Raw genomic sequence first — 15,054 nt, forward strand, 5'->3', positions numbered from 1 at the left:
TAAACAAACAAAACAAAGAAAAAAAACCCCACTTTTCTTCTCAGTTCTGTTGACTAAATGATTTGAACAGTATGTTATACACCATTGTACTGTGTTTAAAGGGTGACACAACGATCATATCCTAAGGCAACTTGAGGGAAGGAGACTAGAAAGTACTATATAAGTTTTTCTGCTTGGGTTTTCCATGCTTTAGTGATCTGTCCCCAGTTCTAGAAGTCTTCAGAGTAGGGAGGTGGTGAAGAATTCCAATTTCTGCCTTAGTTTTAGGAATCCCTGCATTTTTCCTCCTCTTCCTCCTCCTCTTCCTCTTCTTCCTCCTCTTCCTCTTCCTTTTCCTCCTCCTCTTCCCCTCCCCCTCTCACTCCTCCACCAGAAGGTCTATTACATAGAAAGGCTGTCTTGGAGCTCACCACGTAGACCAGCCTGTAGGCTTAGATTTGTTTTTGTTTTTTGTTTTTGTTTTTTTTTAAACTTACTTTTAATAAGGGTTGTCAAATCCTAGAATCGACAGGGACATTCTGCCAGGGTTAGGGGAGAGAGTAGTGAGCCTTCCCCGTCACTGAGTACTAATCAGGTATACACAGTAAATGGGGAGGTACTAGTAGCAGGCTGGATAACCTGTGGGTTAATATAACCAGATCAGGAGCGGTGGTGTCACTAAGCCAGGGCTGGACAGAGAATGATGGAGCAGGCATGTGTGAGGCAGGTTTCTCAGGGGGGACCCACGCAGCGGGGATGCTGCCAACAGAAGACATAAGTGGTCTTGTGCTTTTCTGTTGCTGGGTGCGGGAAACAGGTTCAATAGTTTTCCCATGGAGCTCAACAGTTTTCCCACGGAGCAGGAGAAGGTTTCATATGGAACAAGGTGACGGGCTTTTCAGCTTCGGTCAGCACCCCTGAAGGATTACCACGATGGGGGTGCAGCTGGAGCCAGAGTGCCAAGATGAAACAAAGGCAGAAATGGCTTGGGCTGAAGGAGCAACCCAACAGAGGGACTGGCTCCCTGAATACAAGACCACAGTGGGACTGGGTCACCACCTCTGGCTGGCAGCATCAGGTAACACCCCTCATGTTACCCTCTTGGGCTTAGCAGGTCTTTCAGGTTTTTATGCCAAGTCCTTGCTTGTTTTCATTGTCTTTCTCTGTAGCTGGAGAAATGGAAGTGAGGGGTTAGGTGTGGGTGGATAAGCTCCTGCCTTGAGGTACCTAATAAATGCATGTGGAACCGATGTTATGTGGAAGCTTTAATTTATCTTAGTCCAGAACCAGGAAAAATTGGGGGTTAGAAGCTAAGATATCGGTGGGGAGGAGAGGAGGGGGCGCTAGTGAGAACGGGGAGTGTCTTAGTTAGGGTTTCATCGTTGTAAAGAGACATGACCAAGGCAACTCTTAACAAAGGACAACATTTAATGGGGCTGGTTTACAGTTTCAGAGGCTCAGTCCATTATGGCGAGAAGCATGGCAGTGTCCAGGCAGACATGGTGCTGGGAAAAAAGCTGAGAGTTCTACATCTTGATCTTGAGGCAGCCAAGAGGAGACCGTTTCACACTGGTCAGACTTGAGCTAATATATGAGACCTCAAAGCCTGGCCTCCACAGTAACACCACACCTCCTAATAGTGCCACTTCCCATGGGCCAAGCATATTCAAAACACTACACGGAGCAAAGGTGGACCCACAGACAAATCTAGTTTACTTGTCTCAGTCAAAGGGTGGGAAATGGCTCAGCTAAGGACCTCAGGAAAGTGGCCTGAGGCCTTCTTCAGGCCAGAAGCCTGCAGAGCTGGAAGGGCAGGGCCTTGCTTATTTCTTTGTTAGACAACAATAGGTCTAACCAAGGTTGGTCAGAGCACCAAAATCATAGTAACTAGAGGGTCTCAGACAGGTTTCTATGACAACACTACCTAGAAGACAGAGAGATCATCCTGGAAACCAGGACCCACTGAAGGAGGGCTTGAAGAAGTGGAAAGGAAACCCCGCTTTCTCCTTTAATTATGTTTTTGGTGCTTTGGTCTGTAAGCAAACAGGATGGAGAGAGAGGCTACACCAAACAGAAAAGTCTGTAGGAACCAGAGGAGCTGGGCCTGGCTGTCTGTGATTCCTTTACGCCTGAAAGAGAGCAAATGTAAACAACAGAATTTTAATGTTGGTTCCAGGGAACAATTGTCTTCTACTTTAGTTCTCTGTATAATTCCGAGGTCCAATCTATGAGGATCTCATTTGGGGCTTTTAATTTACATTGACCCAAGGAATTGTTTGAGGACTTTAAGGAAGGACATATACCCATTTCCGAAGCAGAGCCTGTCAGATCACAGTCTTTGGGTCTGGAAACCTGGCTTGTGTGTTTTTGAAACAGCTCCTCATGTGACTCCATTTTTGAAACTGGATTGAAAATCACCAGCCTAGAGGAGTAGCTCAGCTCTTCTGCCGACTAGAAGATAGACTCCTATCCATTTGTTCCTCTTGGTTAGGCAGAATCCCAGGTAAATAACCAGATCATTAGCTAGCAACACAGGAAACTGCACTCACCCATCAAATATATATCGAATAGTCTGTTCCGGGCTCAGAATTACGTATAGGGACTCAGGCTGCAATAGAGCATGCTCTCAGCCTGAAGGTGTATGAATTATTTAGAGATGGCTACTCACGACCTACACCCAATACCAAGATTAAAGTGGCAAGTTCCTATTACAAAGGCTTACCTGCACAATACCAAGGCATACAAGGACTCTCCCACATGAACTAGCCACGCAAGCCAGTACCTGAAACCAGAAAAAGAAAGAAAAAACTTTTTTTTTTTAAAGTTTAAGGTGATAATTATTTGCTAATCAATTCTGTCACAGAAACTTTAAAGAGAAAGGCATCCGATGGCAAACTGGCATTACTGTTCACTACCTAAAGAGAACTGCAAGCCTTCCTGGTACCAAGATCCTGGAGCTGAAGTGTCTGCCCAGCATCGAGCTTTCCTTACCCATTCCTCAGGAGCGTGTGATAGTGGTCCACCAAGTACTTTGTGAAGGGACCCAGGGGCCCAAGGCTCTGATAGGGGATACTCTGAGGCCAGAAGACAACCCACTGCAAGAGAACCAAAAGCACAGAACAGTTCCAGCAAATGGTTGCTTTTCTAAAGGATCTGTGAAACAATACTGACTGTACAGAAACTACACACCAAAGAAACTCAACAAGTCATCCAGTCCCCCCCTTTCCCAACAACTGTGTTCTCAAGCCAACTTAACTGTGAGACTTATGCAGAGGAAATACCAGAATCACTGTCCGAGGTGACTGTTTTTCTTAAACAAACGTTATTTTATAGAGGTTATTAACTAGCTTTTCAAGAATGTATATGCTGGGGCTGGAGAGATGGCTCAGCAGTTAAGAGCACTGACTGCTCTTCCAGAGGTCCTGAGTTCAATTCCCAGCAACCACATGGTAGCTCATAGCCATCTGCAATGAGATCTGATGCCCTCTTCTGGTTGTCCGAAGATAGTGACAGTGTCATATACGTTAAATAAATAAATCTTAAAAAAAAAAAGAATGTATATGCCTCGGCGAGACTACAGAAATTACAGCTTGAGCCAGTCTCCTATTTAATTTAGAACCGCTTCTCTTCCACGTTTTGTACCCCTAAAACTGGGGATGCCTTCGGCATAGGCATGGGAAACGAAGAAAAGCACCCTTCTGCAGTTTTGATCGCAACCGCTTGTTTGCGCAAGGTTTCCGTACCTGGATTAGCATCCTCTCGGTCTCTGTCTTGTAGTTTCTGCAAGCTTGGCATGTCTTGAGAATTATTTCATGCCAACACTTTTCTGGGCCTGTCCATTTTTGTCAAGGGCAGCAGTACCTGTCTCCTGATGTTTCATAAAGTTCTAATGAAGCTTATATTGTGACTGCTTTTTTCCCAACCCGTGGAACTAAAGGGTTTCACCTGTCACCCCCTCAGTATCTCTCTGAACTAGCAAAAACTTCCTCCCTTCTATATGCTACTAATCAGAGACATGGGACCTTAGAACAAAAATGCAGCCTTGAAAATTCTCAATTCATACCTCTGCATATGGTGAAATTAGGATAGGGGTGATGACCCTTGACTCCAATAAACACTGTGGACATGACAATCCCAGGGTGTCCTGCAAAATCTAAATAGCGTTTCTCCACAACTATTCCAGCTGAGCCCAATGTATTTCCCAGCATCTTTCCCATTATTCTTTAAACAAAATCTTCCTCTGTGTATCTGTTTTCTTCCTTCTTACCAATATAAACTCTAACATTTTGCAAGCAACTCAAACTTATTCAAGCACTCTGCTTCTAATCTTATCCTGAGTTGTTACATCTACCGCAATACAGTAATTTCACTTCTCTCTTCACTATAGGATAAAACTTGGTTAACTCTCAATGACCAAGGACGCCAGGACAGGAAAACTATCAACTAGAAATCCCTCCGAGGGCTGGGGATTTAGCTCAGTGGTAGAGCGCTTGCCTAGCAAGCGCAAGGCCCTGGGTTCGATCCCCAGCTCCGAAAAAAAAAAAAAAAAAAAAAAAAAAAAAAAAAAAAGAAATCCCTCCGAGCCCACGAACTTCCGTGTACATAAGTAACCTAGACAACCGCCGTGCGCGTGCGCAGAATTGTGTCGTCCCCCCCACCCCCCCCCGCCTCCCCCCCCCCCCCCCGCCCCAGTTGCCCCAGCTCAAACTAGGACCAGAACTGCCAGCACTCCCCCTACTCCTACCGCGAAGTAGCCCAGCCCCAGGACGGTGATCAGCGAGGGCCAGGGTCTGGCTGCACGGAAGTATGCAGTGGGGTCCCTACGGGCTTCCGACTTCGCCAACACCATCTCGAGAGACCTAAACACTGAATCGTTGGGCCAGAATCGCTTCCCGCCCCGGTCCACGCAGGAAGAGCCTGACGAGCCGGTTCCCCAGGCTTAGCCCTGACTGGCCAGTGCGCTTGCGCGGCGCCTGCCTGCGGTTCGCGGGCATTACCGTGTAGTAGCTGAAGGAGACGGCGATGACTGTGAACCAGAACAAGCTGCCCCTCTGGAAGTAGCTAGCGCCTGTGGCCGTCCCCATCGCTGCAGCGACCCCAGCGGACCGTCTCTTGCACCCAGTGGAAGGTGGCCGGGGAGGGGCGAGCGGCTTCCTGTGCACCAGACCCGGAAGGTTTTGGCTGCAGTGACCTGGGGACCGAGTCTCCGTACTCCCGGTGCAGGAGGCACCTCTCAATTTCAGTTATAGTAGCCGCTCTCTTGCCTCCTTGATAACGGCGAGTCAAGTTTCCGAGCCATTTCAATGAGTTGAGCGTGGTGAGCAGCATTGCGCCCCATTTGCTCACCCCATTTGGGTGGAGCCATTCACAGCGCTAGCCTACGGAGTGAGGCGGTCCCTACCTCACCTCATTTGGGTGGAGCCATACACAGCTATGGCTTACAGAATCAGGCTCTTGCTTTTTGTAAGCTTATTGTGGTTTCTTAGCCCATGTGTGTTTCACTCTATCCATAAAAAACTGCCATGTGTTAGCCTAGCTCGAGGTTTTGGGTTTATCTAAAAAGAAAGCATTAATGGGGCCTGGAGAGATGGCCCAGTGGTTAAGAGCACTGACTGCTCTTCCAGAGGTTCTGAGTTCAAATCCCAGAAACCACATGGTGGCTCACAACCATCTGTAATGAGACCTGATGCCCTCTTCTGGTGTGTCTGAAGACAGCTACAGTGTACTTATACAATATAATAAATAAATTAAAAAAAAAGAAAGCATTAAGTTTCTAACCTATACTACTTACTAATTATCAGTGGTTACTATTAACTCTACTTCCTGGTTAAACATTATAATTTAGGCAGTGTATGCATTAGCCCTCGCTCCCTCTCCATGCTTAGTAACATCTCATGTAGCGGGAGACAGAGGGTACCTAACTGTTTTTAATTAAGCATCTTTGGAGAAAGGCAAGTTTTGCTTGGGACTTAAAAACAATGGATTAAAATAACCTGATGGCAGCCCATGTTTGTAATCCCAGAACTCAGAGGGCAGAGGAGGAGTGCTATGAGGTTGGGCCCTTGGTGGACCGAATGGTAAGACCCAGCCCAGCCAAAATAATAGTGCCTCCGAGGGACTGGGAATATGGCTCAGAGAGTAAATCAAGAGAAGAGCTTACCCTCTTGATGTTAATGGCCCTCTCCTCCAACCTTGGATCCGTTTGTTTTCCCCCACATCAACTCAGCTCTAGGGCAGAACTGCTTAAACATCATCTGCTCACGATGTCTTTCACTTGAGAAGTTTGTAGGTCCCCCTCCCCCCCACCCCCAGTATATACGGACATAGAAAATATACCTACAAACCTTCAAAACACTACAGACAAGAAGTCATAAAGTAGGTCAATAGTTTTTGCTATATATCTAATTTTAACATTTTACCAAGGGCATTTCCGAATGTATGTACCAGCTAATAGATGTGCACATTCACTTACATAAAGAAATCCTGGGCTGTCAAGATGGCTTGGTGGCTTTCTCTTAAGTGTTGTGAGCCAAGTTTGATCCTCAAAACCCACACGGTGGATGCAACATGGCAGGTACCATGCATAGAGTGAATGATTATTATTTAGAAATTGACTCGAATCTTGGCTGAGTCTTTGGTGCTGCAGGACAGAGACTGTTTTCAATGTTTTTCAGAGCTGGTCCATATTTTAATTTTATAATAGCCAGTGCTGAGAAGCATGCATTGTATTCTTTGTATGTGATCTGGATTGGCAGAAGTATGTTTAGAGCCATTTCGGAGACTGTTGGGAACTTTGTCCTAACCTCAAGCCAAAAGCCATTAAACAGTCTGTAAAAGGAAAGCCAAGTCAGCAATTTGAGCAGCAATTTAAAATCAAATATCCTAGCCGGGCAGGGGTGGAATTCCAGCTCTCAGGAGGCAGAGGCAGGTGGATCTCAGTGAGTTTGAGATCCTTCTGGTGGTCTACAGAGGGAGTTCCAGGACAGCCAGGGCTACACAAAGAAACCTCGTCTCAAAAACAAAAACCAAACTAATGTTTCTAGGGGGTGGAGAGATGGCTCAGGGGTTCAGAGGACTTGCCGTGCAGTCAGGAGGCCTGGAGCTCAAATGCATGTAGTTCACTCTGATCTGACACCCTCCCCTGGACCATAGGCACCCACAGACAGACATACACATACATATTTGGAGCTTTGAAGATGTCTCGGTGAGTAAAAGTCTAACAGCCTGACTTTGGCCCCTGGAACTCATGTGAATTAGTTACTTTTGTGTTATGATAAAAACTGTGACCAAGGCAGGGAGTTGGCTCAGTGGTTAAGAGCACTTGTTGCTCTTGTCAAGGACTGGGTCTTGATTCCCAGCACCCCCATGAGGGTTCACAACTGCCTGTAACTCTTGTACCAGGGGATATGATACCCTCTTCTGACCTCTTTAGGCACCAGGCGTGTTTGTAGCACACAGACACAGGCAAAACGGTAAGTCTAAAAAAGTTTTAAAAAACCAAGAGAGCAACAACAACCCAGTTTGAAAATAACAACACGCATGGAAAGAAGAGTTCGTTCTGTTTGCATCTCTATGTGGGAAGTCCATGATGGCAAGGAAGGCATAGAACAGGAAGCCGCCAATTTTCTCCAGCATATGAAGTAGAGAGTTGGAAATAGAAGTCGGATGTGTTAGGGTTTTCCTGCTGTGAACAGACACCATGACCATGACAACTCTTATGAAGAAAAACTTAATTGGGGCTGGCTTACAGTTCAGAGGTTCAGTTTATCTTCGTGGTGCGAAACATGGCAGCGTGTGGCCAGACGTGGCACTGGAGGAGCTGAGGGTTCTACATCTTGATCTTCAGGCAGCAGAAAAAGATTGTGTTCCACACTGGCATAGCTTGAGTATAGGAGACCTCAAAACCTGCCCTCCTCCACCCTAAGTAACCCACTTTCTCCAACAAGACCACACCTCCTGGCAGTGCCGTTCCTTATGGCCCAAGCACGAAAGCATGAGTCTGTGGGGGTCATTCCTATTCAAATCACCACAGGCTATATTTAAACTTCCATAGCCCCACCCCCACCCCTCCCACTAAAAGCTCTACCTGACATATTCTAACAGTTCTACAACCTCCCCAGCACAGAGCTATCTATCACCTAGGGACCGAGTGTTTGAACTCAATGCCTTCTTTCACCAAACCCCCAACCTGGTAAATTGCTTGGTGTTTCCCAACCCCACCCCTGACCATGGAGGGATGAGTGGTTACAGCCCCCAGCCCAAGGATCTGGTAGTTGCTGGCTAGTCTTATGCCAATGTCACACAAGGTAAGGTCATCTGAGAAGACGAAATCTTAAGAAAATGCCTCTGTGGGACTGGCAATTTTGTAGGGCATTTTCTTGCCTGGTGACTGAGGCGGGAGAGCTGAGCCAGTTGTGGGCAACGCCACCCACCCCTGGGTAGGTGGTCCTGGGGTGTATAAGAAAACTGAGCAAACCAGAAGCAGGCTAATAAGCGGATTTCCCCATGACTTCTGACGTCTGCTTTCTCAGTGATGGAGTGTGTGGCTGAAAGTTGTAATCTGAAATAAATCCTTTCCTCCCTGAGTTGCTTTTGGTCGTTATTACAGCTGGAGAAATCTGAATGAGACAGCCTTCACATACAGGACATCCAGAGAATCCAGTCACTTGGTTGATGAGAAGGCCTGCTGGTTTCTCTAGGTTGGCAGGGGTCTCACACCTGGATACTTCCTCCTTTTTTGTTGTGGTAATGACCAGCACTTGGAAACTGATCAGGGAAGTAGAGTGATTCACAGTCCTTGGAAGGAAGACAAGCTCTTAGCAAATATTAAAAAGCAACATAGGAACCCTGACATAGTGGCTCACGCCTTTGATCCTAGCTCTGGGGAGACAGAGGCAGGAGGACCTCTGTGAGTTCAAGGCCAGCCTGGTCTCCAGAGAGAGAGTTCCAGGATAGCCAAGGCTACACAGAGAAACCTTGTCTCAAAAACCCAAAACAAACAAAGGGCAGCATAGATCAAAATAAAGTGAGCAGAATTTAAAACATCATACTCAGTGTGTCAGGTCTCAAAGAAACCAGAGACAAGGTTCACTCCATACCTGTAGCTCCTCCCAGCACTTACCCAGCCCCTAAATCTTTCTTGCCTGCGGAAGGGTCAGGGTAGGGGGGCTTCACTTCTCTTCTCCCAGCTTCTCCCTCCTATATAAATTTGCAGTGGCCAGGTGCTCTCTTTGTCCTTAGCTCCCTCCCTCCCTGTACCACCCCTACTCTTCTCTTCCTCTCTGGCTGCTCCCCCTTCCCCTCTTTTCATGGCTCAGTTCAGTCTGGACTCTTGGCAGATGCTGCTGGCTAAACTCTCATATCATATCTACAATAAAATCCTTCTCAACAGTATTGGGAGCGGTCATGCCCTCACTTTCATTCACTTTTAGGTACAGTGGCACATTGTATAATCTCAGGGCTTAGGGGGTGGAAGTGTGAGGGTCGGGAGTTCAAGGTCATTCTTAGCTATGTAGCAAATTTGGGGCTAGCTTGGGTTATATGACCATTGTTTCAAAAAACCTAGTGCAGGAGCCAGGCTGTGGTGGTGCACACCTTTAATCCTAGCACTTGGGGAGGCAGGAGGATCTCTGATTCTGAGGCCAGCCTGGTCAAGAGAATGAGTTCCAGGACAGCCAGAGCTTCATAGAAACCCTGCCTTGGAAAAACAAAATACTTACTCACCTCCTAAACAAAACAAAACAAGATAAAACAAAATGAAACGACCTGGGGGAGGTCATCAAGAAGGCTAGGTGCTTGCTGCCATATCAAATCTGAAAGCCATACAGTGGAAGCAGTGAACTAATTCTCAATGAGTTTGACCTCATTTACTTAGTTCACAATAAATAGACATTTAAAAAGAGATCTCCCCACACTTGAACAACAACAACAACAAAAAAATCCATTCTTATGACAATCATAAAGTAAAAGACTTCAAGGAAGTCTTCAATGGTCATAGTGGGAAAAAGAGCAGAGGTCATGCACTGAGCATCCTCAGACAATTTGACTGGGATAGAAAAATGAACAGATTGCCAAGGGTAAGGACCCCTTAATATCTGCAAATAAAGCAAAAATAATCTACAGGCAGCTGGGAACAGTAGCACCTGCTCTCTCGAGGCCAAGACAGGAACGAAGGGAATTTTTAGTCACCCTGAGCTATATAGTGAACTTTACCTCACAAACCCAAACCAAGATAATACCTTTAGTATTTGACATGCCAAAAGGTCATGGGAAAACAATTACTCCAGACATAGACCTGTGTGTATTCAAGCCTTGACCCCACGGTGAAGGAAACACTTCAGATTAGAGAGGGAATGAGATGGGTGGGAGGGTGGGCGGGCCATCAGATGACTTTGGGATAATTAGTTACCTCCTGGGATGGGATAGGAACAAAGCAAACATCTGGAACTCTACTCCCAAACCCAAATACACAAACAGGGCTTCATCAATAGGGCATGGAGCTCCCCTCTATCGTCCCACAGGAGTACGGATACCTGGTAGGACAGTGGAATTGGCATAGCACAGGGGCAGCTGGAATGGTCAGATGTAGCCTTCTTCCATTCAGCAGACTGAGAAGCAGAGGCTTCTCCCCTGCAGTAGCCTGTAAAAACGAGGTGTCCCCCATTCCCTTCCATACCTGAGCCCGCAAATAAATTGTTTTTAAAAGCTTTAGTTACTTAAACCTTGTTTTCAGAAATAATGTTCCCCACGCTACCCTAAGGACCATGCAACCCATGGCATGACTGTGAGATGAACTTCCTTAGGACACCAAAATCACCCAGGGGAAGAGCAGAAGCCGCCTGTAACATGGGAAGTATAAGAGCCTGTGTGGTCAGAACTCCTGAGCACCACTCACGTGAGGATGCCTTCTCCCCTTCTGAACAGCTTTTCCTCCTAGGTAATCTATAACTTGCTCTAAGCTTTTGGGAACCTCTTTCCTAAATGATCCGCAAGGGCCCTTCCAGCTTGTTCCGGCTAGGTGCATAGAAACAAGCCCCTCATGTTGTAATAAGTTTAAGAATTGGTCAGTGAGAAGCAGTTTTTAGCAGGTTGACCCTCGGAGGGGATGCCAACACAGAAACAAGGCAAAAATGGCTGGCACGCTGATTTGGCTAAAGACAGAAGGTTCTTTTCTTTTCTTTTCTTTTCTTTTCTTTTTCCTTTTAATTTTTTTTTTTTTAATTTCTAAATACAAGGACAGGAGAGATGGCTCAGTGGGAAAGAGCTTTCCAGACGACTTGGATTCAATTCCCAGAACCCACATGATGGCAAATAAGCAATCAGAAGTCCTCTTCTGGCCTCAGCACAAGGTATGTACTTTGGTGCACATTCTTACACGCAGGTAAAAACACCCATATACCTCAAACCAAGTAAATTAAGTTCCTGCTTGTGAGAAATTCCTGCTGTCTCTTTCCCACAGGCTGTCATACCATTGAGGGTACTATCTTTGAGTTAGAAGCGTAGCCCCAGTAGGGTTGTAGGCCAGTTTCATCACAGCCACTCCATCACCAGACACAGATGCTTGGGGAGGCAGGATGTAGTGAGCCATATTGGATTTGGGCCTGGATAGCTCAAAGTGGCTACGTGACTCTTGGCCACACATACTCCAGGAGAGCTTCTCCCATGTATTTACGGCACAGGAAGAAAAGACCAAGACCAAGTAGTAAACACTCCGTGTCTCCACTGCATGACCTCTGCTGAGCCCGGCTGATGCATGTGGAACTGACACACCTGGACCACACCTGGGTGGTGGTCAATTTATTTCTGCCTTTTGCTTCCTCACCCTTTATCCTTGAGATTTAGGCTGGTCTTCTGGGATTTCTCCCTAATTAATTCAGGTCTCCTAGTCAGTCTTTTGTTACTGAAGTCACGAGCCAGGGTTTCCCACTGTGCTTCCGATACTTTCTACCTGGGGAACTTGGGTATATAAGTGGTGAATAAAGCTACTGGAGGGGCTCTCTCTGGCTTCCTCTCCTGGCTTGACACGAATAACCTGTGTGTGTGCTTCTTTCATCCCGCAGGCTTTCGCGGGTGCTGGCGATTGACAATTGGAGGTTCCACCGAGATCGGAGAAGAAAGGGGTACCTACGGGACGTCCCCGGAGCCCGGCCGGCATAGAAGGGACGGATTGGGTGAGTAGATAGCGAAAAGGAAAATTTTCGCGCCATGGGAACTGCGAGTTCTACTTCACAGCTAGCTGATCAGATAGTTACTTTGCTTGAGCATCAGGGAATTGGTGTAAAGGAAGAAACAGTTGAAGAATTTATTAAAACCTTAGAAAAAAACTAGTCCTTGGCTTGCCCATTCAGGAGAACTTAATATTCCTGATTGGGAACAGGTTATGAGAGATTTGCAAAGAAGGCTGCGGAAATATGGCCCTGAGAGCATTCCTGCCGCCACACTTTCTTTGTGGAGATTGGTCAAGGATGCTCTCTTGAAAATAAGGGGACGGAGGTCAGAGATAGAAAGAACATTTGGAGCAGCACAAGATGATGCTTCTCGTAGGTCCTTACAAACCTCTGATCCAGATCAGGATTCTAGCTCAGAGGAGGAAAAAGGAGAGACCTCAGTCGAGGAATTTAGAGGTGCCTAAGAGAAAGATTAATAAGCACAGGGCCACTGAAAGATCAGGATCTCGTCCCCCTAGTGTAAATCCCTTCTTTAAAGGAGAGGGAGCTACTGCTCCTCCTGCCTATGAACCCTATTCCTCCTTGGAGTGGTGTTGTGAAGACAAGGCTACAAGGAGAGGGGTAATTTTCTCTGAGCCTCCCCTTGGACAGGGGGTGGCATTTCCTATTGCTGAGGTCCTGGACCCCAGCAATGTGGATCAATCCATCAGACAGCATGCTCCTCTGAGTTTTAAGGAGTTGAAAAACCTGAAAGAGGCAGTCTCTGCCTATGGTCCCCTCGCTCCCTTTACTTCTGCCATTTTTGAGTCCTATGTTGCATCCACTTTGACTCCTGGAGATTGGCAACAGTTTTGTAGGGCAGCATTGAGTGGGGGAGACTTTCTGTTATGGAGGGGAGAATTTCAAGAACAGTGTGCGCAACTAGCTAGACTTAATGCGCAAGCAGGGTTTCCCCAGAGAAATGTAGAAATGTTGACAGGAACAGGACAATATGCGGCCCTTCCAGCCCAGATTCAATATGATCCTGCCGTTTATGCTCAAATTTCCACAGCGGCAGTTAGAGCTTGGAAGGCCCTGCCCAATAAGGCAGCCGGGGAACAATTATCGAAGGTCGTACAAGGACCCTCGGAACCTTTCCAGGAATTTGCGGATAGATTATTACAGTTGGCTGGGAGGCTGTTTGGAGACATTGATACTGCTATGCCTTTAGTGAAACAATTGGCATATGAGAATTCTAATAAATGGTGCAAGGAGGTTATTAGATCCCACAAGAATAAGAGTCTGATTGACTATATTAAGTTGTGTAAAGAAATAGATGGGAATTATGTAATGGGACAGGTCATCGCTGCAGCCATGCGGAAGGGAAACGGAGGAACCACGACTTGTTTCGGGTGTGGATAACCTGGTCATTTTAAAAGAGGGTGCCCTCAGAACAAAAAGATAGGAGACTCTGGATTATGCCCTCGGTGCTGTAAAGGCCATCACTGGAGAAGTGAGTATAGATCTAAGGAAGATGTTGAAGGGCAGCCTTTAAACCTTCCGGGAAACGGGACTTTTTTGGCAAGATGGACCTTTAATGTGGGTTTATTTACAAGCTTCACCTGTGAAAATAGTGATGGCTTATCCTCAGGCTGTTGCTCAACTACTGTTTAAGGCTCAAAGAACTAGCTTACAGACTTTTGGTAAAGAACCAGATCTTATTATTACTCCTTATATCAAAGAACAGCTACAACATTTAGCCCAGGGACTTACAGATTGGGCTATTTTAATGTGCACAATTGTTAGTCAATTTGATAACCATTATCTTGATAGTAAGATTTGTCAATTTTTCAAAATGCATCCGGTAATTTTTCCATGAATCATTGTTAGTTCTCCTTTACAAAAGGCTCGTTTAGTATTTACTGATGGTTCCTCCAATGGTAGTGCTGCGGTAGTGTCTGGAGGGAAGGTAGAGGTTATAAAAATTCCTAATTGTGGACTGGAGAGATGGCTCAGTGGTTAAGAGCACTGACTGCTCTTCCAGAGGTCCTGAGTTCAATTCCCAGCAACCACATGGTGGCTCACAACCATCTGTAATAAGATCTGATGCCCTCTTCTGGTGTGTCTGAAGACAGCTACAGTGTACTCATATATAATAAATAAATACATCTTTAAAAAAAATTTTTAAAAAAATTCCTAATTGTTCTGCACAGTTAGCCAAATTGAAAGCCTTACAATTAGCTTTGGTTATGTTTCCTGATGAACCTTGTAACATATACAGATAGTGTATATGTGTATATACACTGATAGTGTATATGTGTCTCAGATTGTTTCACCCCTTGAGACCACTGCCTTCCTTGCTCCTGTTTCATCCATTTGTGCCTGCTTATTACAAGTACAGACCTTGCTGTGGCAGTGTCCGGAACCTATTTTTGTGGCCCACATAAGAGGTCATTCCATGTTACCTGGCCCCTTGGCACAAGGCAATGAATTGGCTGATTCTTATACTCGATCCTCGTGTTGCTATGTGTTAATGAATGGTACTGCCTATGATAAAGCTTTACAAATGCACAGAAAATTTCATCTTAATGCTAGTTCTTTGAGGTTTCACAATGGACTAACTAAAGAACAAGCAGCTCAAATAGTCAGTCAATGTCCCCAGTGTGCCCCATTTATTTCCTCTCCCAATTTGGGAGTTAACCCAAGAGGGTTACAACCTAATGATATTTGGCAAATGGATGTTACCCATATTTCTTCGTTTGGGAAGCTACGGTTTGTCCATGTGTCTATTGATACCTATTCTGGCCTGCTCTTTGCCTCTGCTCATAGTGGAGAGAAAATTAAAGATGTTAAAAGTCACTGCTTACAGGCCTTTGCCTTTATGGGAGTCCCACGACAATTAAAAACTGATAATGGTCCAGCATATACT

The 15,054-nt window shown here is 45.9% G+C and overlaps 1 protein-coding gene across 4 annotated transcripts; it reads right to left on the reverse strand.

Annotated features, from left to right (window-relative positions):
- Positions 1 to 1,387: 1,387 nt before the first annotated feature.
- Tmem254 (transmembrane protein 254) lies at positions 1,388 to 5,293 on the reverse strand. Of its 4 annotated transcripts, none has more exons than XM_087587595.1 (4): positions 4,724 to 5,293; positions 2,971 to 3,074; positions 2,702 to 2,761; positions 1,388 to 2,108 (listed from the first exon to the last, which is right to left on the reverse strand). In XM_087587595.1, the coding sequence occupies exons 1-4, from the start codon at positions 4,826 to 4,828 to the stop codon at positions 1,988 to 1,990; spliced, it is 390 nt and encodes a 129-aa protein (XP_087443721.1). In that variant the 5' UTR covers positions 4,829 to 5,293; the 3' UTR covers positions 1,388 to 1,987. The 4 variants fall into 4 exon arrangements, with proteins under 4 accessions (XP_087443721.1, NP_001008298.1, XP_087443722.1 ...); NM_001008297.1 differs by having other exon boundaries at positions 4,977 to 5,275; XM_087587596.1 differs by lacking the exon at positions 4,724 to 5,293 and adding an exon at positions 3,723 to 3,847.
- Between the last annotated feature and the right edge of the window lie 9,761 nt (positions 5,294 to 15,054).

This window comes from Rattus norvegicus, chromosome 16 (assembly GCF_021556685.1).
Source record: "Rattus norvegicus strain SHRSP/BbbUtx chromosome 16, alternate assembly SHRSP_T2T, whole genome shotgun sequence".
NCBI classification, from domain to species: Eukaryota; Metazoa; Chordata; class Mammalia; order Rodentia; family Muridae; genus Rattus; species Rattus norvegicus.

Bases quoted from the DNA above. Each gene is read 5' to 3' on its own strand.
- Tmem254 (XM_087587595.1), bottom strand. From the start codon at position 4,828: ATGGTGTTGGCGAAGTCGGAAGCCCGTAGGGACCCCACTGCATACTTC. The intron at 2,762-2,970 runs GTAAGGAAAGCT...TTCTGGTTTCAG, and splicing joins CACACGCTCCTGAGGAATGG to GTACTGGCTTGCGTGGCTAG. The intron at 2,109-2,701 runs GTAAGCCTTTGT...GCTCTCTTTCAG, and splicing joins TATGCCTTGGTATTGTGCAG to GCGTAAAGGAATCACAGACA.